General features: G+C 46.7%; 1 protein-coding gene across 6 annotated transcripts in view; it reads left to right on the top strand.

The window, feature by feature from the left end:
* The window catches only part of ATP7B (ATPase copper transporting beta), a 75,408-nt gene that overhangs the window by 5,887 nt on the left and 46,652 nt on the right, over positions 1–22,869 (top strand). For 3 of the 6 annotated variants that reach the window (XM_069601437.1, XM_069601439.1, XM_069601438.1), the window contains exon 1: positions 19,295–19,608. The exons of 2 other annotated variants lie outside the window; for them this stretch is intronic. In XM_069601437.1, coding sequence (XP_069457538.1) covers positions 19,372–19,608 — 237 coding nt within the window. In that variant the 5' untranslated portion in view covers positions 19,295–19,371. Of the gene's footprint in view, positions 1–19,169; positions 19,609–22,869 lie in introns of those variants that run through there. One more of the 6 variants, XM_069601436.1, reaches the window with a different exon arrangement.

Below are 22,869 nucleotides of genomic sequence, written 5' to 3'. Positions count from 1 at the left end.
ATAGTAAGTGCACCACAGTGGCTCTTGAATAAAGAATTAGACCATAATCCCCTCCTCTGGTCTTCTCTTTAGAGGCCTCCCTGTGGGGCGGCAGTGACCCTTCCTGAATAGGAGGTGGCCTGTGACCTGGCCATTGGCCTTTAGTCCACAAACACTGGAGCACCTTCTGTTCACTTGTGGGGGCCGAGCAGAGGGATGCAGAGATGAACAGAGGTCCTCCCCATGCTCTTGGAGCCGGCAGTCACAGGTGCTGGGCCAGAGGTATCCTTACAGTGTAGGTTGCACAGACAAGGGTGACTGGCCTCTCCTGGGAGGGAGGGGTGCAGAAAGCACTCCAGAGGCAGTGGTGAGGTCTTGGAGGAGGAGTGGGCATTGGCCGGACTCACAGTGGACTGGAAGGAAGGATGTTGCCACTGGAGACTAGCATGTACACCAAGGACAGGACTGGAAGGATGTATTTGGGAGGCTGTGAGTGGCTTGGAAAGTGATTATAGAAGGCCCGGTTTTTCAGATCAGGGGTTCGGACTTTATGCCCAAGATTGGAGAGTTTGCGCATAGGACAACAGTCTTGAGACACTCCTCAAGGGAGTGGAGCTGTTGGAACCTTGCTAGAGGCCTTGGACAATGACCTGCACCATCCAGACCGCAGGTGGCTGAAGAGTCTAAAGGGGAACTGGGAGACGGCTGTTTTTCCCTTTTTTTGTGGCCTCTACACTCCTGAGGGTCCTAATGTGGGAGGCCGGTGGTTATCCTGACAGCCCCAACACAGAGCACATTTGGTACTGTAGTAACTGGGGACTACATTACAGGGGTGTGAGCGTGCTGGCTTTATAAATGTGTGTTTATCTGACATGCATTCTCTTCTCCATTGCAAGCATGGGGATGGGCCAGTGACATGAGCACTGTTCACTGATAGCAGAGTGTAGATAGCGAGGACATATCCGAGATCAGGTGTGTGCAGTGTTATTTCTATCAGAGTTGGAATCCCTGCCAAGTGGAATTCGGGAATGTTTGTGACTTTTTTTTTCTTAATTAGGTTAAAGGAGAAAATCTGAGTGGATCAAAGGTTGATGAGATAAAAGTAGAGGGCAGAGCAGAGAGTGACTCTTTTATTGTGATGTAACTAGCACTGCAAATAAGAGTTTTAAACACCAGTAATTGTGAAATCCTTGGTGCTTGAATCTTGTAACTGTTGAAAGCCGGGTTCCTCTCCAAACTAAAAGCCACCCCCAGCATCGGGCATTAGAAACATTTAAAATTCATTGGGAAATTGCTATTATAAAAGTAATTTACCTCTATAACAAAAATCTGGAAGATAAAGACCAAAAGGAGCAATTTACTTTTATTCCTGCCACTCTCTGGATTCTTAAAAAAAAAAATTCATCCAACAACACAAGAGAAGACTGTACACATGGACATCACCAGATGGTCAACACCGAAATCAGATTGATTATATTCTTTGCAGCCAAAGATGGAGAAGCTCTATACAGTCAACAAAAACAAGACCAGGAGCTGACTGTGGCTCAGATCATGAACTCCTTATTGCCAAATTCAGACTGAAATTGAAGACAGTAGGGAAAACCGCTAGACCATTCAGGTATGACGTAAATCAAATCCCTTATGATTATACAGTGGAAGTGAGAAATAGATTCAAAGGCCTAGATCTGATAGATAGAGTGCCTGATGAACTATGGAATGAGGTTTGTGACATTGTACAGGAGACAGGGATCAAGACCATCCCCATGGAAAAGAAATGCAAAAAAGCAAAATGCTGGCTGGGGAGGCCTTACAAATAGCTGTGAAAAGAAGAGAAGCGAAAAGCAAAGGAGAAAAGGAAAGGTAGGAGCATCTGAATGCAGAGTTCCAAAGAATAGCAAGAAGCGATAAGAACGCCTTCTTCAGTGATCAGTGCAAAGAGATAGAGGAAAACAACAGAATGGGAAAGACTAGAGATCTCTTCAAGAAAATTAGAGATACCAAGGGAACATTTCATGCAGAGATGGGCTCGATAAAGGACAGAAATGGTATGGACCTAACAGAAGCAGAAGATATTAAGAAGAGGTGGCAGGAATACACAGAAGAACTGTACAAAAAAGGTCTTCACAACCAAGATAATCACTATGGTGTGATCACTCACCTAGAGCCAGACATCCTAGAATGTGAAGTCAAGCGGGCCTTAGAAAGCATCACTACGAACAAAGCTAGTGGAGGTGATGGCGTCCTGAAAGATGATGCTGTGAAAGTGCTGCACTCAATATGCCAGCAAATTTGGAAAACTCAGCAGTGGCCACAGGACTGGAAAAGGTCAGTTTTCATTCCAATCCCAAAGAAAGGCAATGCCAAAGAATGCTCAAACTACCACACAATTGCACTCATCTCACACGGTAGCAAAGTAATGGTCAAAATTCTCCAAGCCAGGCTTCAGCAACGTGTGAACCATGAGCTTCCAGATATTCAAGCTGGTTTTAGAAAAGGCAGAGGAACCACAGATCAAATTGCCAGCATCTGCTGGATCATGGAAAAAGCAAGAGAGTTCCAGAAAAACATCTATTTCTGCTTTATTGACCATTCCAAAGCCTTTGACTGTGTGGATCACAATAAACTGTGGAAAATTCTGAAAGAGATGGGCATACCAGACCACCTGACCTGCCTCTTGAGAAATCTGTATGCAGGTCAGGAAGCAACAGTTATAACTGGACAAGGAACAACAGACTGGTTCCAAATAGGAAAAGCAGTACGTCAAGGTTGTATATTGTTACCCTGCTTATTTAACTTCTATACAGAGTACATCATGAGAAACACTGGGCTGGAAGAAGCACAAGCTGGAATCAAGATTGCCAGGAGAAATATCAATAACCTCAGATATGCAGATGACACCACCCTTATGGCAGAAAGTGAAGAGGAACTAAAAAGCCTCTTGATGAAAGAAAGAGGAGAGTGAAAAAGTTGGCTTAAAGTTTAACATTCAGAAAACAAAGATCATGGCATCTGGTCCCATCACTTCATGGGAAATAGATGGGGAAACAGTGGAAACAGTGTCAGACTTTATTTTGGGGGGCTCCAAAATCACTGCAGATGGTGATTGCAGCTATGAAATTAAAAGACGCTTACTTCTTGGAAGAAAAGTTATGATCAACCTAGATAGCATATTCAAAAGCAGAGACATTACTTTGCAGACTAAGGTCCGTCTAGTCAAGGCTATGGTTTTTCCTGTGGTCATGTATGGATGTGAGAGTTGGACTGTGAAGAAGGCTGAGTGCGGAAGAATTGATGCTTTTGAACTGTGGTGTTGGAGAAGACTCTTGAGAGTCCCTTGGACTGCAAGGAGATCCAACCAGTCCATTCTAAAGGAGATCAGCCCTGGGATTTCTTTGGAAGGAGTGATGCTAAAGCTGAAACTCCAGTACTTTGGCCACCTCATGAGAAGAGTTGACTCACTGGAAAAGAGTCTGATGCTGGGAGGGATTGGGGGCAGGAGGAGAAGGGGACGACCGAGGATGAGATGGCTGGATGGCATCATGGACTTGATGGATGTGAGTCTTAGTGAACTCTGGGAGATGGTGATGGACAGGGAGGCCTGGCGTGCTGTGATTCATGGGGTCGCAAAGAGTCGGACACGACTGAGCAACTGAACTGACTGAACTGGGGTAAAGATCTAATTGATGGGGAATTCCCTGGTGTTCCAGTGGTTAAGATTCTGGGCTCCTAGTACAGAGGGCCGGAGGAGGTGATGGCACCCTACTCCAGTACTCTTGCCTGGAAAATCCCATGGATGGAGGAGCCTGGTGGGCTGCAGTCCATGGGGTCGCACAGAGTCAGACACGTCTGAGTGACTTCACTTTCACTTTTCACTCTCATGCATTGGAGAAGGAAATGGCAACCCACTCCAGTGTTCTTGCCTGGAGAATCCCAGGGACGGGGGAGCCTGGTGGGCTGCCGTCTATGGGGTCGCAGAGAGCTGGACACAACTGAAGCAACTTAACAGCAGTAGCAGCAGCAGTACAGAGGGCCTGGGTTCCATCCCTTCTCAGGGACCCCACATGCTGCAAACAGGAGTTCACATGCTGCAAGTAAAACTTGGTGCAGCCAAATTTTTAAAAAAAAATCTAATTGGCTTTATTTAATTATTCACTAATCAGTCAGCCTCCTATCATCACAGAAAGAAAGGGGCTCCAAGGAGCTTTACGAAGTGGAGGATGTTATAGGCATAGGAGAGACAGGGCAAATTAGTTTTTCTAGCAAAGAGACGATTGTTTCAGGTCAGGTCACCCTCCTATTGGGGAAAGCAGGGGTCTGTCAGGCAGATTACCCACCTAGTGCTGCCCAGCTAGTTGCAGACTTGACTGGTTGAAGGTCATGATGTTCCTGGAAGAGACTGAAGGTGTAGTTAGGTTACATGTTATGTCTTGTTTGCTGATGTAGGGTTAAGCGCAGGTGACTCCCTAAGGGTTGTGTTGTTTCTTTTTTAACAGGATGACTGTCATAAGTCTGTTGGTAAACTCCCTTTGTTTGCTTTTGCTGTACTAGCTGTTGGTTTTTAGAATTAAGACATACTTTCTTGCAATTCAAAAAGAACCGGCATTTTACGTCTTTGTCATATTTTATCCCAATCTCCTTTTCATTTTTTTCCCTCTAAACCCAGTGGTGCCAACATTATAGATATCCTTTTTAAAAACCGTTTTAAAAGCTGTCTATCAATGGGTCTGTTGTTATTATTACCATTATCGAGTCTCTGACCTCTCTTTCTCTGTCCCGACAGACTCTTGGTTTAGTTTGAATAATTCTTTCACTGGCATGCTGGACTTTCTTGCCCCTCCATCCTGTTGCTCCAGCATCAGCATACAAACTGCCCTCTCTGCTCCTCACCGGAGCCACAGAATTGCCACGGAAATTCAGGCAACCGCGTGGCCGGTGCCCCTGACAATTTGTTTCTAATCTCGATGGTGACTGCAAATGCCTTTGTCTTATTTAGTCAACCTGTGAGTCAGTCTTTCAAGCCTTCGCCACCGGCAGCGAGCCCTCTGCTCAGTCCGTCTTCCTTTATTCTCAACAAATGACCTCACTTCTTACCTGGAGAAAATTGACACCAACGCATGTGATTTTCTTCAACTTTCTGCCTGTCTCTGCGCCTTCCCTCCAGATTTTGTGGAGCTCACTTGCCCATCCCTCGTCTCAGGAAGCCCACCTTCATTTTCAAGGTCCTCCCATCTTCCCTCCTCTCTGCTGGCTCTGGAGCCTCTGTTGGTCTGATCAGGGCTTGCTTGGTCTTCTCTTTGCCTCTAGTCTTTCCCTCTCTCTGCAGGCTTCTCTCCTTCAGCCTTATAAAGCTGTCCGTCTGCCTTCACCCTGAAGTCTCCTTGCCTCGTGGCTCCCGCTGCCTGTTGGACTACTTCTCTCTTTCCTCTTCCTCAGCCTTTGAGGAAGAATCCTCTGTACTTACTTGTTTCCACGCCTCCACTCACTTGAACACCTTCCCTTTATTATTATTAGTTTATTAAATATAAAAGACGTTGACATATAAACGTGCACACATACGTAGATAGTTATAAAGCGTAATAAACCAGAGAGCACCTGACCCAAGAATAGGAGAATTATCAAAGCCGTGGCTTCTTGGCATTGAGGGAACTCAGCTATTCCCTCCTTGTCTTCGCGTGTCACCCGGAGAAATACCTGCTACAGAGGCAACTACCATCCTCAATTTTGTGCTTCTTGTAACCCAGCTTTTTTTTTGGGGGGGGGGTGGTCTTATCACATATATGAATGCCTGAACGATATATTATTTAGTTGCTTGCTTATTTCTGAGCTTTGCCAAAATGATTTTAAAGTGTGTTTGGTTTTCTGGGGCTAGCTTGTCTCAGAAGAACGCTGTGTTTCTAAGCTCCACGGCAGTGCAGTGTTCTGTTGGGAAGGTAGCACGGTTTATCTATTCTCCTTGAAAGACTTGGTGAGCTTTGTACGTTTCTGCAGTCTGTCCACTTCTGTTGCCTCACCACACTCCCGAAACCTTTTTTGTTTAGGCTTCCATGAATGAATTAGAGAGGCATATCCTCTCTAATTCTTATTTTAATGGTCTCTCTACTACATTAAACGGAGAAGGCGATGGCACCCCACTCCAGTACTCTTGCCTGGAAAATCCCATGGATGGAGGAGGCTGGTGGGCTGCAGTCCATGGGGTCGCGAAGAGTCAGACACAACTCAGCAACTTCCCTTTCACTTTTCACTTTCATTCATTGGAGAAGGAAATGGCAACCCACTCCAGTGTTCTTGCCTGGAGAATCCCAGGGATGGGGGAGCCTGGTGGGCTGCCGTCTTTGGGGTCACACAGAGTCGGACACTACTGAAGTGACTTAGCAGTAGCAGCTACTACATTAAAAAAAAAAAAGCTTGATTGAGATATGATTCACATACCGTGAAATTCCCAGGTATGTGCAAACATCTTCACAATCAATTTGGGGACATTTTCATCACTTGAGAAAGAAATCCTGTCCAGGCTAGCTATCACCCCCCGTCTCCCCAACAACCCCTGTGCCTGAGCAACTTCTACTCTGCTTTCTGTCTCTATAGATTTTCCTGTTGTGAACATTTTGTATAGATGGAGTCTTTGTCTTCTTCCTGATCTCAGGGGGAAAGCTTTCAGCCTTTCACCATGAAGTAGGATGTTAGCTGTGGGTTTTTCATGCTCTTTATCAGGTTGAGGAAGTTCCCTCTACCTCCTAATTTCTTGAGTGTTTTTATATGAAAAGATTTTGGATTTGGTCAGATGTTTTTTCAGTGTCTATTGAGGTGACCATGTGTCTTTTACTTTTTATTCTGTTGATATGATGTACTGTTGTTTGGTCACCAAGTTGTGTCTGCAACCCCATGGACTGTAGCCTGCCAGGCTCCTCAGTCCATGGAACTTCCTAGGCAAGAATACTGGAGTGGGTTGCCGTTTCCTGCTCCAAATGGGGTATTACATTAATTCATTTCTGAATGTTAAGCCAAACTTGGATTCCTGGGAAAATCCTACGTGGTCGTGGCCTGTAGCCCTTTTTTTTGTGTTGCTGGATTTGGTTACCTGCTATTTTGTACAGGAATTTTGTGTCCATATTCATGAGAGATGCTAGATTTTTTTTCTCATTTCTCTTGTTTTCTCATCATGTCTTTTCTGGTTTTGATATCAGGGTAATACTGGTCTCAGAATGAGTTGAGAAGTGCTCCCTTCTTACCAATGTTTGGTGGAATTGAATTTTGAAGCCATCTGAACTTGAGCTTTCTTTTTGGGGAAATTTTTTATTATTCCTAATTGAGTATCTTGTTACAGGTTGGTTCAGAGTATCTGTTTCTTGAGTCAGTTTTGGTAGTTTGTGTCTTCTTAGGAATTTGTCCATTTCATTTAAGCTGTCTAATTTGTTGGCATATAGTTGTTCTTGGTGAAAAAGCTGGCTTGAAAATATTAAAAAGAAACTAAGATCATGGCATCTGGTCTCATCACTCCATGGCAAAAAGAAGGGGAAAAAGTAGAAGCAGTGACAGATTTTCATTTCTTGGGCTCCAAAATCACGGTGGATGGTGACTGCAGCCGTGAAATTAAAAGATGCTTGCTTCTTGGAAGGAAAGCTATGACAAACCTAGACAGTGTATTGCAAAGTAGAGACAGCACTTTGCCGACAAAGGTTCATATAGTTGATGCTCTGGTTTTTCCAGTGGTCATGTATGGATGTGAGAGTTGAACCACAAAGAAGGCTGAGTGCTGAAGAATTGATGCTTTTGAACTGCGGTGTTGGAGAAGACTCTTGAGCATCCCTTGGACAGCAAGGAGATCAAAACAGTCATTGAAAGGATTGATGCTGAAGCTCCCATCCTTTGGCCGCCTGATGCAAAGAACCGACTCATTGGAAAAGACCCTGATGCTGGGAAAGATTGAGGGCTGGAGGAGAAGGGGACAACAGAGAGATGGTTAGATAGCATCACTGACTCAATGGACATGAGTTTGAGCTAACTCTGGGAGATAGTGAAGGACAGAGGAGCCTCACACGCCACAGTCCATGGGATTGCAAAGAGTCGAACACAGCTTAGTGACTGAACAACAACAAAAAGCTGTTTCTTGGTGTTACTTTATAACCTTATTTCTGTAAGAGAAGTAATAATCATCTTTCATTTCTAATTCTAATCATTTTAGTCTTCTTTTTTTCATAGATCATTCTAGCTAAAGCTTTGTCAATTCTGTTGGTCTTTTCAAAGAGTCAGCTTTTGGTTTTGACAGTTTCCTCTATTTTTCTATTCTGTCTTTTGCTATTTTGCTATTCCACTCTAACCTTTTTTATTTTCTTTTGAGTGTGTTGAATTGTGTTCTCTAACAGACATGTTGAAGTCTTGAGTCCTGGTACCTGTGAATGTGATATTACATGGAAATAGGATCTTCTGCAGATCTGATCAGTTAAATTAAAATTAGGTCCTACTGCATTATGGGTGTGTGTGCTTAGTCACTCAGTCATGTCCGACTCTTTGTGACTCCACACGCTGTAGCCCGCCAGGCTCCTCTGTCCGTGGGATTCTCCAGGCAAGAATACTGCAGTGGGTTGCCATTTCGTTTTCCAGGGTATCTTCCCAACCTGGGATCTAACCCACGTCTCCTGCATTGCAGGCAGATTCTTTACCATCTGAGCCACCAGGGAGGGCCCCCCTACTGCATTATAGTGGGCCCTGAGTCCAGTCACTGATGTTGGTATAAGGACACCATGTGAACACACAGAGAAGAGGAGGCCGTGTGGTTACAGAGACAGATTGGAGTGATGCTTCCATAAACCAAGAAATGCTAAAGCTTGCCAGCATCCACCAGGAGGTAGGAGAGGGATGTGGAAGAGCTTCTTCAGAGTCCCAAAAAGGAAAATCTTGACTTCTAGCCTCAAGAGCTGTGAGAGATGAAATTTCTAATACTCAGTGTATGGTATTTTGTTGCCTCATAGAACACTGATACACCTCCCTTCAGCTTGCTTTAGGTTTCGTCTTTCTTTTCCAGTATCTTAGGCAGAAATTTAGATTATTGAGTTGAGATCCTCCTTTCTTAACGGAGAAGTTCACAGCTGTAAGTTTCTCTCTAAGCACTGCCTTACCTGCACCCCATATGTTTTGTCTTATCGTGTGTTGTGTCTTCATTTTCATTCATCTCAAAATATTTCCTGATCTCCTGATGATCTCTTCTTTGACCCTTTAGTTATTTCAGAGTGTGTTGTTTAATTTCCATGTATTTGTAAATGTCCCCAGATTCTTTCTGTTACTGATTTCTGATTCCATTGTTGTCAGAGGTCATACTTTGTGTCATTTCTGTTATTTTAAGTGAACTGAGGTTTGTTCTATGGCCTAGCATGTGGTGAAGCCTAGAGACTGTTCCATGTGTACCTGAAACGAATGAATATTATCCTGTTGTTGGGAGGAGGGTTCTGGAGGTATGTTAGCTCTTCATGTTTTCTCTCTTGTGGGTCTGATACCAATTTCAGTGCGTGTTTTCTTCCTCCTACACCAAACAGTTCCCGGGCACCAGTGGGTGTCCTACAACTCAACGCATTTGGGATAGTGTCTATCTGGAGAGAGCATCAGCTGCTGTGGGTTAAAGGCTCAGTCCTGCAAGACGGGCGCCTTTGCCCTTCCACTTCAGACACCAGTCACAAGTCCAGGCTATCACCTGTGCTTCTTTGGGTTTCATTTGCTAAGCGGGCCCACAACTCAGAAACATTTATCTACTAGGTTAGCAGTGTGTTACAAAAGGATGCAACTCAGCAACTGCAGGAAGACAGAGGTGCATTCGGCAAATCATGTGGGAAGGGCCACAGAGCCTCCGTGGTCTCCGGTCACGCCATTCTCCCCAAGTCTTCATGTGGTCACCAGCCTGGAAAGTCTGGAAAACCAGTCCTTGGGTTGTTATGGAGGCACGAATGCTTAAATCATTGGCTGTCAGTGGTTGAACTTGATCTCCAGCCACTCCACCCTCCCCAGAGTGTTCGGTGGGACTAAATGTTTGAACCGTGTAATCACCTCCTGGTTCCCCTGGCAACCATCCCCTATCCTTGGGTCTTTTAGAAGTCACCTCTCTAGCTGTGACAAAAGACACCCTTATCATTTTTCTAGCACTTACTTTGGAAATTCCAAGAGTTTTAGGACCTCTGTGCCAGAGGGAATGGAGACCAAATACGTATGTCTTATTATAAGACAACAGTATCACACATTTTCTGCTTGATATTCTGCCTAGTTTTTTTTTTGTCCATTATTAACAGTGGATATTGAAGTATCCAGCTGATGCTGTTGAATTATCTTTCTTTCCATTTCTGTCAGTTCTTGGTTCATCTATATTTGTATTCTGTTATTAGATGCATGTGTTTATGACTTTTCTATCTTCCTGGCAGATTGACTTTTATCATTATAAAATGTCCCTTTGTTTCTGATAGCAGTCTTTGCTTTAAAGTCTATCTTGCTTGGTACTGGGCTTCCCAGGTGGTGCAGTGGTAAAGAATCCACCTGCCCATGCAGGAGACACAAGAGACTTGGGTTTGATCCCTGGGTTGGGAAGATCCCCCGGAGAAGGAAATGGCAGCCCACTCCAGTATGCTTGCCTGGAGAATCCCATGGACGGAGGAGCCTGGCACGACCATGATCCATGGGGTCGCAGAGAGTCAGCCGCGACTGAGCAGGAGCACGAGGGTTTGGCAGCATCTCACCCGGCACTGGCAGTGCCCTCCAAGGAGCAGACAAATAAAACGGAAGGCTCTTACAGGTGGAAGGGTGGGCAGCGAGGGTATTAGCACCAAAAAAGGAGATTATCTGGGGCTAGGACATCTTTTAGGGGGCAGGGATCTTTTAACTATAAGAATATCTGCTCTAAAATGAGGTCTTTTTTTTTTTTTAGAGTATAATTGTTTTAAAATGTGTTAGTTTCTGCTGTACAACAGCGTGAGTCAGCTATGTGTATACATATATCCCCTCCCTCTTGAGCCTTCTCCCACCCCCCACGCCCACCCGCTCTGGGTTGTCACAGAGCACCGAGCTGAGCTCCCTGCGCCATACAGCAGCTTCCTACTAACTACCTGTTTTACACATGGTCGTGTGTCTCTGTTGGTCCCAATCTCCCATTCATTCCACCCTCCCCTTCTCCCCCCCGGCTTCGTCCACAGGGGCGTCAGTGCTGTCACCTCCCTACCTCTCTGTCTCTGTTCCTGTGCAGGGAACCCCCTCTTTATCTTGCAGGTGACCTCACTAATTTTGATTAGGAAGTTTCAGATTGGCCCTTTTATAGGTCACCTTTTTGAGAGGGGTTGAAACTACAGTTAAGCCTTGATTTGCAGGAGTCAGGGGCAAATGACTGCGTTGGGCACTTGTTATTTTTTTCTAATAGTAATATCTGAGCTTAGGCTGCTGGCTTGGAGGGGAAAGGAATGGGTGAGGGAAGGAGAGAGCCAGCTTTGCATGGGGCACTTTCTGAATGTTGACTGTCTGAAAGTTTAGCAGTCAGTGTTTGGTAGCAAGCAAATAAAGTAAGCTGTTTTTAGTACTCTCTGTAATTCACTCAATAAATAGTTACTGAGAAACTTTAAAATAGACGCACTGTTTTTGTGCTGGGAATACAGTGCTGAGTGAAGAAAACAGACAATTCCCACCCTTGTGAAACTTATATCCTAACTAGGGAGACAAGTAAACAAGTCAGTAAAATATATGTTGTTATATCAGGCAGTAGTTGAGTCCTCTGGAGAAAAATAAGTAGGAAAGGACCATAGGAAGTGGGAATGTTTGAAATTGTACCCAAGGGAACTGGGGAAGCCCCTGAGAAGGTGACCTTTGAGCAGGGACATTAGACGGCGAGGACGTGAGTCAGCAGGTTGCAGGCTGTTGGGTTTGGGCTTCCCTGGTAGCTGAGCTGGTAAAGAATCCACCTGCAGTGCAGGAGACCCCAGTTCAATTCCTGGGTCGGGGAGATCCGCTGGAGAAGGGATAGGCTACCCACTCCAGTATTCTTGGGATTCCCGAGTGGCTCAGCTGGTAAAGAATCAGCCTGCAATGCAGGAGATGTGGGTTCGATCCCTGGGTCGGGACGATCCCCTGGAGGAGGGCATGGCAACCCACTCCAGTATTCTTCCCTGGAGAATCTCATGGACAGAGAAGCCTGGCAGGCCATAGTCCGTGGGGTTGCAAAGAGTCAGACACGACTGCGCGACTAAGCACAGCACAGCACATTTGTAAGCCAGGAGCAGCAGTCAGGGACAAAGGCCCTGGGCAGGAGCTGGCCTTGCTTTGGTCCAGGACCAGCCGCATCTCAAAAGTGGTCTTGGCTGAGGAGAGAGGGGTGTGAGGATAGGCTGACTATAAGGATTTTAGGTTTCTCCTTTCTTGTAAATATGTGGAAACCCCCTGCAGGGCTTTTAGGGGAACCTCATCAAGGGAATGGCAACCCACTCCTGTTATTCTTGCCTGGAGAATCCCATGGACAGAGGAGCCTGGCGGGCTACAGTGTCACAAAGAGCTGGGCATGACTGAAGTGACATAGCATCCTCTGATGTCCCCTTTAAGAAGATTCCTCTGGCGTTTGTTTCACGAATAGACTTTAGGAGGTAAGAGGAGAGACCAAGAGGGCCCTACGATTGTATTAATAATGCAGGTGAGATGTACTAGTGGCCTGGACCGTGTCGTCATGGGGATGCTGAGAAGTGGTTGGATGCCGGATGTATTTGAGATAGAATTGACAGGATATGTGAGTTTGAAAGGAAGAGACAATTCTCAGCAAGGATGAATCCAAGATTTTTTTTTCCTGGGTGAGTGGAAGGAAGAGTTGCCTTTTACTAAGGTGGGAAGGACTGGAAGAAGCAGGGAAGGGGCATGAGAACTAAAAAAAATGCGACCCACGAGAGCACCGAATTTCAGTGTTATTCAGGGACTATATTGAATTCTATAGACCAGGAGACAGTCTTTAGATTGCTCTGAGAAACTGTTGCAAAGAGGCAAGGGAGGAGCCAGGGTACATGTATGAATTTTTTGCTGGGAAACACAAACAAACGTGTAATGAAACATAGAAAGATCATGGCATATCACAAAGAACAGACTTCTCAAGTTAATGATTTTAGTGCTTTCCCTTGTCTGAGATGGTGCACGGATCTAGAATTCCCAGGTGGCGCTAGTGGTAAAGAATCTGCCTGCCAGCGCAGGAGATGTAAGAGGTGCGGGTTCCATCCCTGGGCCAGGAAGACTGCCTGGAGGGGAGGGCATGGCAGCTCACTCCAGTGTTCTTGCCTGCAGAATCCCGAGGACAGAGGAGCCTGGAGGGCTATAGTCCCTGGGATCACAAAGAACTGGACACACGCAGGGAGTCATTGAAATTTTTCCCTAGATATGCATCTTAACTATCTCAGGACCAAAGCACGGAATGTTTCCTGTTTTTCTCCATTCTGAATTCCCGTTAGTGTGCTCTCTTGGGAGGCTTTGCAACTGCAGTGGCTGATGGCTTGATCCCCGTTGAACTGGAATGGCAGGTGACATTTTTTTCTGTTTAGACAGCTCAGTTTTAGACAGATTAATGTTTGAGTGCATACGGAATATCCAACAGGAGAAACTGGTTAAGCTTTTAGGTCCGTACGTGTGTAGTTTGGGAGTTACTGGCTACAGGTGGTATTTCTGCTGTGCTAAATGAAATCACCAAGTAGTATAGACTGGGAAGGGATCCAAGGTCTGAGCTGGGAGCCACTCTAGCCCTCAGAGGTTTGAGGACTGGTTTCTTGTGAAGAACTCTGCAGAGGAGTCGCCAGTGGGTAGGAGGACAACCAGGAGCTGTGGGTACCTGGTGACTGACCTCGGGGACAGTGAGAAGAGTTGCTTTTGGTCGCTCAGTCGTGTCCAGCTCTTTGCAACCCCATGGACTGCAGCACACCAGGCTTCCCTGTCCTTCACTGTCTCCCTGAGTTTGCTCAAACTGATTTCCATTGAGTTGGTGATGGTATCCAACCATCTCATCCTCTGCCGTCCCCTTCTCCTCCTGCCCCAATCTTTCCCAGCATCAGGGTCATTTCCAAAGAGTCGGCTCTTTGCATCAGGTGGCCAAAGGATTGGCTTCAGCGTCAGTCCTTCCAATGAATATTCAGGGTTGATTTCCTTTAGGATTGACTGGAGGGAAGGCTCTAAGTAGGTGGGTGGGTGGTTGAGATGTTTGCAAGTTCTTTCCTGATCCTTTGTTTTGGGAAGCAGGAGTGGGCTTATCCTTGGGGGTGGAGGGTGCTGGGTGGGATGGAGGTCTGAGAAGCAGGGAGGAGAGTGAGGAGGAGGACCAGGGAGATGGAGCTTGACTGCTGGGGGCACCAAGGCTTCTCCAGGTTAGTGGTCAGGAATCAGAGCGTGGCCAGGCAGCCTGGTGTGTTGTATCTCATCCTTGTTCAGCTCCAAGGAGACGGACCTGGAGTCAGTAGGACCTTAGAAGTGAGCAGCATTGGCCCTAGATAAGGAGAGCAGCCAAGCAAGTTGAAGGCACACGTGACTAACTGTGGAGTCGAAAGGTTGGCTTTGGCTCTTTGATATCATCTCAGTGTTTCTCTTTTGGGCTCCATCCAGTCTCTTTATAGAACTACAGTGATTTTTTTTTTCCACTCTGGGCTGTTCAGCCACATGCAGTTTTGTTGAAGAGCATTCCCTCCAGTGAGCTTTGAGGTGGTGTTTTGTGGGTTTTGTTTCATATCCTGCTCATGTGCTAAGTCCCTTCAGACACGTCTGACTCTTTGGGACCCCATAGCCTCTTCTGTCCATAGACCACCAGGCTCCTCTGTCCATGGGATTCTCCAGGCAAGAATACTGGAGTGGGTCGCCACGCTCTCCTCCAAGGGATCTTCCTCACCCAGGGATCGAACCCGCATCTCCTGTATTGGCAGGCAGGTTCTTTAGCACGAAGAACTCCCTGGGAAGTCCTGCACATAAGCTAGTATAAAAGTCACGCAGTGTTGTTTCAGTCTGGGAATGGCCAGTTCCCCATATGAGCTGACACCTCACCCTTTGCAAGTCCTCCTTCATCCCCGGCTCCTCAAGTCGGAGTGTTTCTTTCTACTTGAGTGCCGTCTGCCCTGGTCTTCTCTCCTAACTTGCTAATAAACTCCCGAGGGCAGAAAGTGTCTGTCTTCCTTTGCATGAAGCACTCTGGTGCCGACTCACCTTCCTCTGTTCCTGTTCGGCCTCTGCCGTGTATGGGAAACTTCCAGGCCACTGATTCCCAGTGTGCAGCTTAGTGTCAGGTTCTGTCCTGTCCCGTCATGGGATCCTGGCTCCTCTGCCAGCCTTGGGAGGACTGGCCCAATGTTCTTTCTGAGAAACCTCCCCTGGGTGGAGCTGGTAATCTTGGTGAGGGCTGAAATAGGTGAGCCAGACGCACCTCCTCCAAGCGGGGTCCTTTGTCCCAGAGGATCATGGAAACACGAGCTGCCCATCTCCCTGTGGGCCCAGGCCTCTCATAAAAATAGGCTTGTTTGGACACCAAGGGATTTTCCTTTCTATACAGAAAAGAGATGCATTCTTGAATATAACTAAATTTATTTATTTTTAATTTAAGGGTAATTGCTTTACAATACTGTGTTGGTTTCTGCCACACATCTACATGAATCAGCCATCAGTTCAGTTCAGTCGCTCAGTCGTGTCTGACTCTTTGCGACCCCATGAATTGCAGCACGCCAGGCCTCCCTGTCCATCACCATCTCCCGGAGTTCACTCAGACTCACGTCCATCGAGTCAGTGATGCCATCCAGCCATCTCATCCTCTGTTGTCCCCTTCTCCTCCTGCCCCCAATCCCTCCCAGCATCAAAGTCTTTTCCAATGAGTCAACTCTTCGCTTGAGGTGGCCAAAGTACTGGAGTTTCAGCTTTAGCATCACTCCTTCCAAAGAACACCCAGGACTGATCTCCTTTAGAATGGACTGGTTGGATCTCCTTGCAGTCCAAGGGACTCTCAAGAGTCTTCTCCAACACCGCACTTCAAAAGCATCAATTCTTCGGCGCCCAGCTTTCTTCACAGTCCAACTCTCACATCCATACATGACCACTGGAAAAAAATCAGCCATAGGTAGACCTATGTCCCCTTCCTCTTGAACTTCCCAACCCATCCCACCCCTCTAGGTTGTTACAGAGCCCCAGTTTGAGTTCCCTGAGTCAGTCATACAACAAATTCCCATGGGCTATCTCTTATTATGGTAACGTGTATGTTTCCATGTTACAGGATGCATTTTATTTTGTAAAGTTGCTGATAAAATTTGTACAGGCAGGAGGCTAAAAATATTTTAGTGCAGGGAGACATGTGAAGACCAGTGATTCTAGATGGAGTAGGCAGGAGTTTGAAGGAGAATGCTAATAGAGTGAAGGCGGGAGGAGAAGGGGACGACAGAGGATGAGATGGCTGGATGGCATCACCGACTAGATGGACATGAGTCTGAGTAAACTCTGGGAGTTGATGATAGACAGGGAGGCCTGGTGTGCTTCAGTCCATGGGGTCACAAAGAGTCGGACACGAATGAGCGACTGAACTGAATGGAGTTTGCCCTTGTATCGTGACGAGGGGAACAAAAAACTCCATGACAGTGCAGGTACAGAGCACATTCCCATCTGTCTGTAAGTCCAGCTCAGTTCAGTTCAGTCGCTCAGTCAGGTCCGATTCTTTGCGACCCCAAGGACTGCAGCACGCAGTCCAGCTCAGTATTTATTTCACATCTGGTGTTTGTTCATCACCTCCTTACATCTGTCGGCAGATAAGATGTAAGGACCTTGCCTTCCAGGAGCTTACATGTTTCCTGGTGCTGAGTGCATGCTTGGCTCAGTACTGACTTAGCTGAGAGCAATTTCAGTGTTGGGAGCAGACTGGTTCCCCAGTAATACCTGCCAAGTCTGTGGTGTTGGCTTCAGTGATACTGGAACTCAGATAAGGGAGAGCCCCAGGCTGGGCGGAGACAACTCCCCTGAGAGGCAGGACTTAAAGGATAAGGAGGATTAGATGGGGAGGGGGGTGGACCAAGGGCTCAGGTGTGAGGAAGGAGGAAGGTACCAGAAAGAGGATTTTGGATTTGATTCTCTAGGCTGGGAGCGTGGCTCGTGTCCCTGCAGTTTCACTGGTCCCTTAGAATCTCTGGGAACGAGGGTGAATCTACCATCCCCATCCCCAGAACTGCCCTCCCCCGCCCCGCCCTGTTCCCCCTCCTCTCTGCCAAACTGGAAATGTCATCAGGTCCCCTCTTGTGTCACCTGCTGTGATCTCTTGATGATGGAGCCCGAGGGCCCCCTCTGCTATTAATCCCACTCTGCTATTCATTTTCTCTGCTCCTTGTAACCCTGTAATCCCCGTCCCCACCTCTGAGTTCTCAGGCCTGCCCAGACTGTTTCTAAATCACAAAATGTAACCGTATTAGTCCTCTGCTTCAAAACTGATGTTCTCCACCGTCCACAGGACAAAGTCTAAACTCCCTACCTTTGCAGCCCAATCTGGCCAAGCCTCCTTTTTCTGGCTGTGTTCTAGGTCTGAGTGACCATTTAGGAGAAGGAAAATGATTTTACGGTAAAGTATTTCAGATTTCCCATAGCTCATGGTGCTAACAGGATGGACTATTCAGAAGCACTTGGGACATACGAGGCTGACAGCTTTTCATAGCTACAGCACAGAAGCAGATCATGGTCCCATACCACCAAGGAAAAGTTCAAGTTCAACTATGAGTAGTAACTCATATTTGAAAAAAATAACAGAAAGATAAATGACCTTTGGGGAGAATTTCCACCCAAAATGGTAAAAAAAAAAAACCTTTTAAAATCTGGTGCTCAAAAAGATAGATGGAAATCCATTTACAGTGCCCAGTAGAGGAAATGTGAAGGGGTGGGTAGGCGTATATGGCTCCTGACAGATCCTATCCGGAAACACGGAAGCCACAGGTAAGGAAGCAGGATTTGAGTGATCACAGACCCACCAGGCTCATCTGCACAGACTCCTGCGTGGCTTTGGGGCCCGAGGCCCTTGTTGGCCTTTCTTGTTGGCGCTTTGATTTAAATGGCATTTCTTGGAGGTCAAGTTAGATGCTTTTTCAAGCACAGGGGAGATAAGAAGCCAACCAAGAAACAGCTGGGAATCGACCGCCTTGAGCATGTTTCAGAAATGGAAGCAAACAAGTAGTTTCTCAGAGAACTAAACGAGGGCAGAAGCAGAGGAAGAATCTGGAGTTCCTGGGGCAGCGATGGCGGTTTTAACAGGGGAGGAGGGGGGTTGCAGGCAACCCATGAAGAGGCAGAGTCCTCAGTGACCTTGAGCCAATGGGGTTGTGTTTCTAAATGCCCTCATGGGGTGCAGGCCCCTGTGACCCCCTCTTCCTCCCGAGGGCACATACAGCAGAAGGAGTGGATTAAGCCGGGACCCAGAGTTTTACCAAACTGACTTGAATCTGTCCTCAGCGTGGATACTCCGCACGCACTTGCGTACTTGCAGCAGGAGGTGTTGCCAGGATTAGTGGCTGGTGGAGCTGTTCCTCCTATGGGGAATGAGGTCGCCTCCTTCCTGTCTCTGGGCGGGGGGAGTGGGGGGTGAGGGGTGGGAAGGGAAGCAGGGCCGCCCAGCAGAGCGGGAGGCCACCCAGATTACCCCACTGTCCTGTATGTCTTCCTCTTAATCCTCCTGAGGAACGGCGGGTAGCCTGAGACGCCTGAATTGTGTCTTAGTTCCCAACTGTTCTGCCCCATATAAAACACGGATGAGCCCTGTTCCTGGTGAGTTCCTGCAGTCAGTTCGTCCAGAAACCAAGCCGTTGGTCCCAGGGAGAACAAAGCTGCAGGAAGCACGGATTTCTCTTACACCTTCTTGAAAATTCAAGTCATGTGGCCTGGAAAATACTTTTCTCCCCTAGTGAGCTGCACCCAGGAGCTGTGGAAGAGGCAGCTGAAGTTATTCCAAGAAAGCGCTCTGAGCTTGGTAATAAAAGGAAGTGATATTTCGCCCCTGCCTCCGGGCTGGACTCCTGGGAGCGCACGGGGCCAAGAGGAAACGGCTGGGTGTAGGGAGATCACTCCCGGCCCTGGGCCCCCGTACACGCAGCCCTGGGCGCGCGTGGGGCCGTGTGCAAAGATCCCCAGTGCCGAATGCAATGTGATGAGTAAGAGGATGCCAGTTGGTTTGAGTGCGGTAGATCAACAAGAGCAAATATACATACAGCGGTGTGCAGCCTGCCTGAGTTCGCGGAGGCTTGGCTGGCAGCCGCTCCTGGGCTGGCCCAGGGGCAGAGGGAAACCTGCCCGACTTGACACAGCAGGTACCTCCCCTCTGCTGGTTAAGAGGACACTTTTGGAGCATTTTCTTGTGACACGATCAAATAGCCCAGAGAAGGTGAACTGCGAGGTAAAGGCGTGAACGCGGCGATGGAGAGAGCTGGAGACCAGACCCCCAGGAACCCCGAGCCATCCTCCCTGGCGACTCTGGGTGACCCACAGGTGACCCTGCTGACTGTCCACAAACGGTGGTCCTTCAAGAGGAGCCCTGGGACCGGGGGCTCCAGCAGGCCGGTGATTTCAGAGGAGGAATGCCCTCCCCCATCAGAGGAAGGAGAATTTTCACAGAAGGTTTTGAATGGATCGGAAGAGATCAGTTCCAAGCAGGTGAGTGGTGTTGCAGAAGGGCTGACAAGCCAGGAGGGCTTCTTATAAAAGTTCCAGGTTATAGATGGAGATTTCCTGCTTGTCTTACATCAGAGGGGCCAATAGAGTGGCTCTGGGGTATGGAGTGAGCCAGGAGCCCAGGGGAACTTTCCAGAGATTAAGTCCACGGTGGATAAAGCTTGGGTTTTGTTGCTCCTTACTTTCAGGATTTTTTTAAAGCCTCTGTGGTGAACAAGTTTCTCAAAATGCAAATCAGACAGAAATGGATCTTCTCCCTCTTTTTATTTATTTTTAACACGTGTACCTTCTTGTGTTAATCTTCACATTTCAACTAAATAAGCATTTTGAAAATGTTGCTGCCAAGTGAACCTGCTCTTAAACAAATGGAAGGTTTGTTAACCCAAACGTCAGGTCACATTCAAAAGCAGGGCAGTGTGACTAATGTTTTGTAAAAATGGTGCTTCAGTGGTATTTCCAGGTGGTGCAGGTGGTCTGTGTGGGGTTCTTTTCATTGCCACGAGTAGATGGGGAAAAAATGCTACTACGTAGACATAAAGGGAAGATTTCATACGTCTTTTGCTCCTTTAGGAGTTATCTTTGTTTCTTCTGGTGTTGTTTAAAATGTCTGTAAAACTAAAGGAGATACTGTAAGTTGAGATTTTTGAAATGAAAGAGGTTTGTGTACATTGAAGATTTATGAACGTCCGTTTATGCAATGCACAGTCAACTTTCATATTTCTAGTTGAATGTTGTAAGACAGGAAAATATAATCTTTTTTTTTTGTAAAATGCTTAAGAGCTTTTCTTTAGAGTGTTCAGACTACTACTTGACACAATTCAACTTATGTCTGAGATATTTGAATGGAAAATAGTCTAATGACTTTTGATGGCCACTTCTAACCTCATGTGACTGGGGAAACAACCAGAACCTGACTAGGGAGCCCTTCAGGAGGGCCCCGCTGGAGGCCAGGGTGGAGTCTGTGGCTGCGAAAGTCAAGTGAGGGTCTGCACCCTTACTGGGCTCTGGGATCTGGCAGGTGAGCTTGGACTGCTGCAGCTCCAGATTCCTGGGATGAGAAGTCTTGCCTCGCTGGGTTGTGAAAGCACCTTGTCGAGGACTATATACACTCACAATGGTATTGTCCCTACCAAAATGATCTTCAGTGGGATTCCTAACTCTGGAGATGTGTTTGATGCACTTTGAATGTCTGGTGGAACTGTGTTGGCCAGTTAATGTGTCTGAGCACAGTTGCAGCTTTTTTTTTTTTTCCTGAAGCTCTGATTATAAAAGTTAACACCTGTTTATTATGCACAGCAAATTTAACATGAAGCAGAGGAATATAGAAAACTATAAAGACTTAAAGCAGCTGTATGCTTCAGCCATTTTGCCACTACACATATGAACATATGTGAGTTTGTGTATGTGTACAAAAGTATTACATACCTTGTATTTTTTATCCTTAATATTTTGTGGAAATACAGATATATATATATATAAACATGTATATTTGTTGTTTAGTCACTAAGACTCTTTTGTGACCCCTTGGACTCTAGCCCGCCAGGTTCTTCTATCCATGGGACATATTTATATGTAATATAATTTGAATTAACTATCCCCAAATGGGGGAAATTTGTAGTAGGTTTATGATGATTAAAAACCAAAGTAAACGTCAATTACAGTTGAGTACTGGTTCGCTGTTAACAGCGTATTGACTCAAAGTCTGTTATAAATCAAACTCTGGATCTACTTGAGATAACTTATTCAGTACTTGGTGTACTGAAAGGGACTTGTCACCTCCATGTCATCATCCTCCTCTTTTAGCAGACAGAAAAGCTGAGATCAACAGGTTAGATAATCCGTCTGAAGGGTTGAATCCCAGGTCTGTCTGAGGACAGGCCCCTTGCTTTTTTGTTGGGACAGGGAAGTATTAACATGCAGGGTGAGATAGGGTTTGAAAACCCTATCTTCTTCTGAGTGTTGAAGAGTGCTAACATAGAGTGAACAAAAAGTTACCTTTCGGGCAGTGCATGGTTCACAAAAGATGCAGGTAGCTGCTCTGAAGAAAGCATTTCAAAACTGTGTTTGTAGTTAGTGGATTTGTGTACTTTTTACGTTTCTTGTAAAGTGTAGATAGAGTACGTTCTGTACAATGTAAAATGAAGACATGTTGAGCAAGCCCTCGGTTTCTTCTGTGTTTTGCAAAGGCATAGCTGGTCAGAACCGAGCCTGGAGGGGCCACCGCTGCCTCCACTTTGTTAGCGCCTCCTCCTCCTGCTGGTGTGAGCAGACTGTGTGAGGGGAGGTTCTCGAGTACCCCGCCACAGGCACAGCCACCCCTCCAGGAGCATGCGCACCAAGAAGGAGAAGGCGGTCTCGGCGCCCTGGCCTGGCTGTGCTAGCCCCGTGTCCGCAGGCCTCCCCGGGTCTTTGCTTCCTCTCAGGCCCAGGACAGTGGCCTGGAAAGCAACAGGCTCCTGCCTCTGAGAACCCCATGGAGGAGCTGTGGAAAGTACAGGCTCCTGGCCCTCATTCCAGCTGGAGGGTGGTGGGAATTCCCCTTGGCATTCAGCTCTGCCCGCCCAGCCTCCTTACTCCTTGCCTGTGGCCAAGCTTGGCCGCTGCGTTGCTCGTCTTTCTCTTCCATATCTGACAGTGTATTAGTTTACGGTGAGTGAACTCTTCGCTCAACAAATACACGAACCGGAAGTGGATTTCTGTGGCAGGAGAAAGGAGTGATGTTGCAAACACTGAACTCGTTGACGACTGTGATGAGGGTGTTGGGTTGTGGGCCTGACCATTTCAGAAAGCAACCTACGGGATTCTTTTTAAGGATTTTTTTTTTTTAACCTGTGGATTTTTTTTAAGTCTGTTGAATCTGTTACAATATTGCTTCAGTTTTATATTTTGGGTTTTTTGGTCACAAGACATGTGAGATTTTAGCTCCCCGACTAGGGACTGAAGGTGCACGCCCCTCACTGGAAGGTGAAGCCTTAACCACAGGACCACCAGGGAGGTCCCAACAAACAGGATTCTGTGCTGCGTGAGAGGTGGTCAGGCTGGTTTTTTTGTTTTGTTTTTCTTGCTTGCATGAAACCAAGACGACCCAGCTGGCACAGGTGTATCCCAGCTAAATAAAGGGAAAAAAATGGATGAAGTGGGTGATCCAGTCACTTGAAGTCACTAACAAATTGTCATGGAATCGCTGATAGCAGTAACACAGTGGTACGCACTTTTCTAGGGAACGTGTCATTTTATTTTCTT

This window comes from Ovis canadensis, chromosome 10 (assembly GCF_042477335.2).
Source record: "Ovis canadensis isolate MfBH-ARS-UI-01 breed Bighorn chromosome 10, ARS-UI_OviCan_v2, whole genome shotgun sequence".
Classification (NCBI taxonomy): Eukaryota; Metazoa; Chordata; class Mammalia; order Artiodactyla; family Bovidae; genus Ovis; species Ovis canadensis.
The sequence above is the reverse complement of the archived record's forward strand: the minus strand, read 5'-3'. Positions and strand labels throughout refer to the sequence as shown.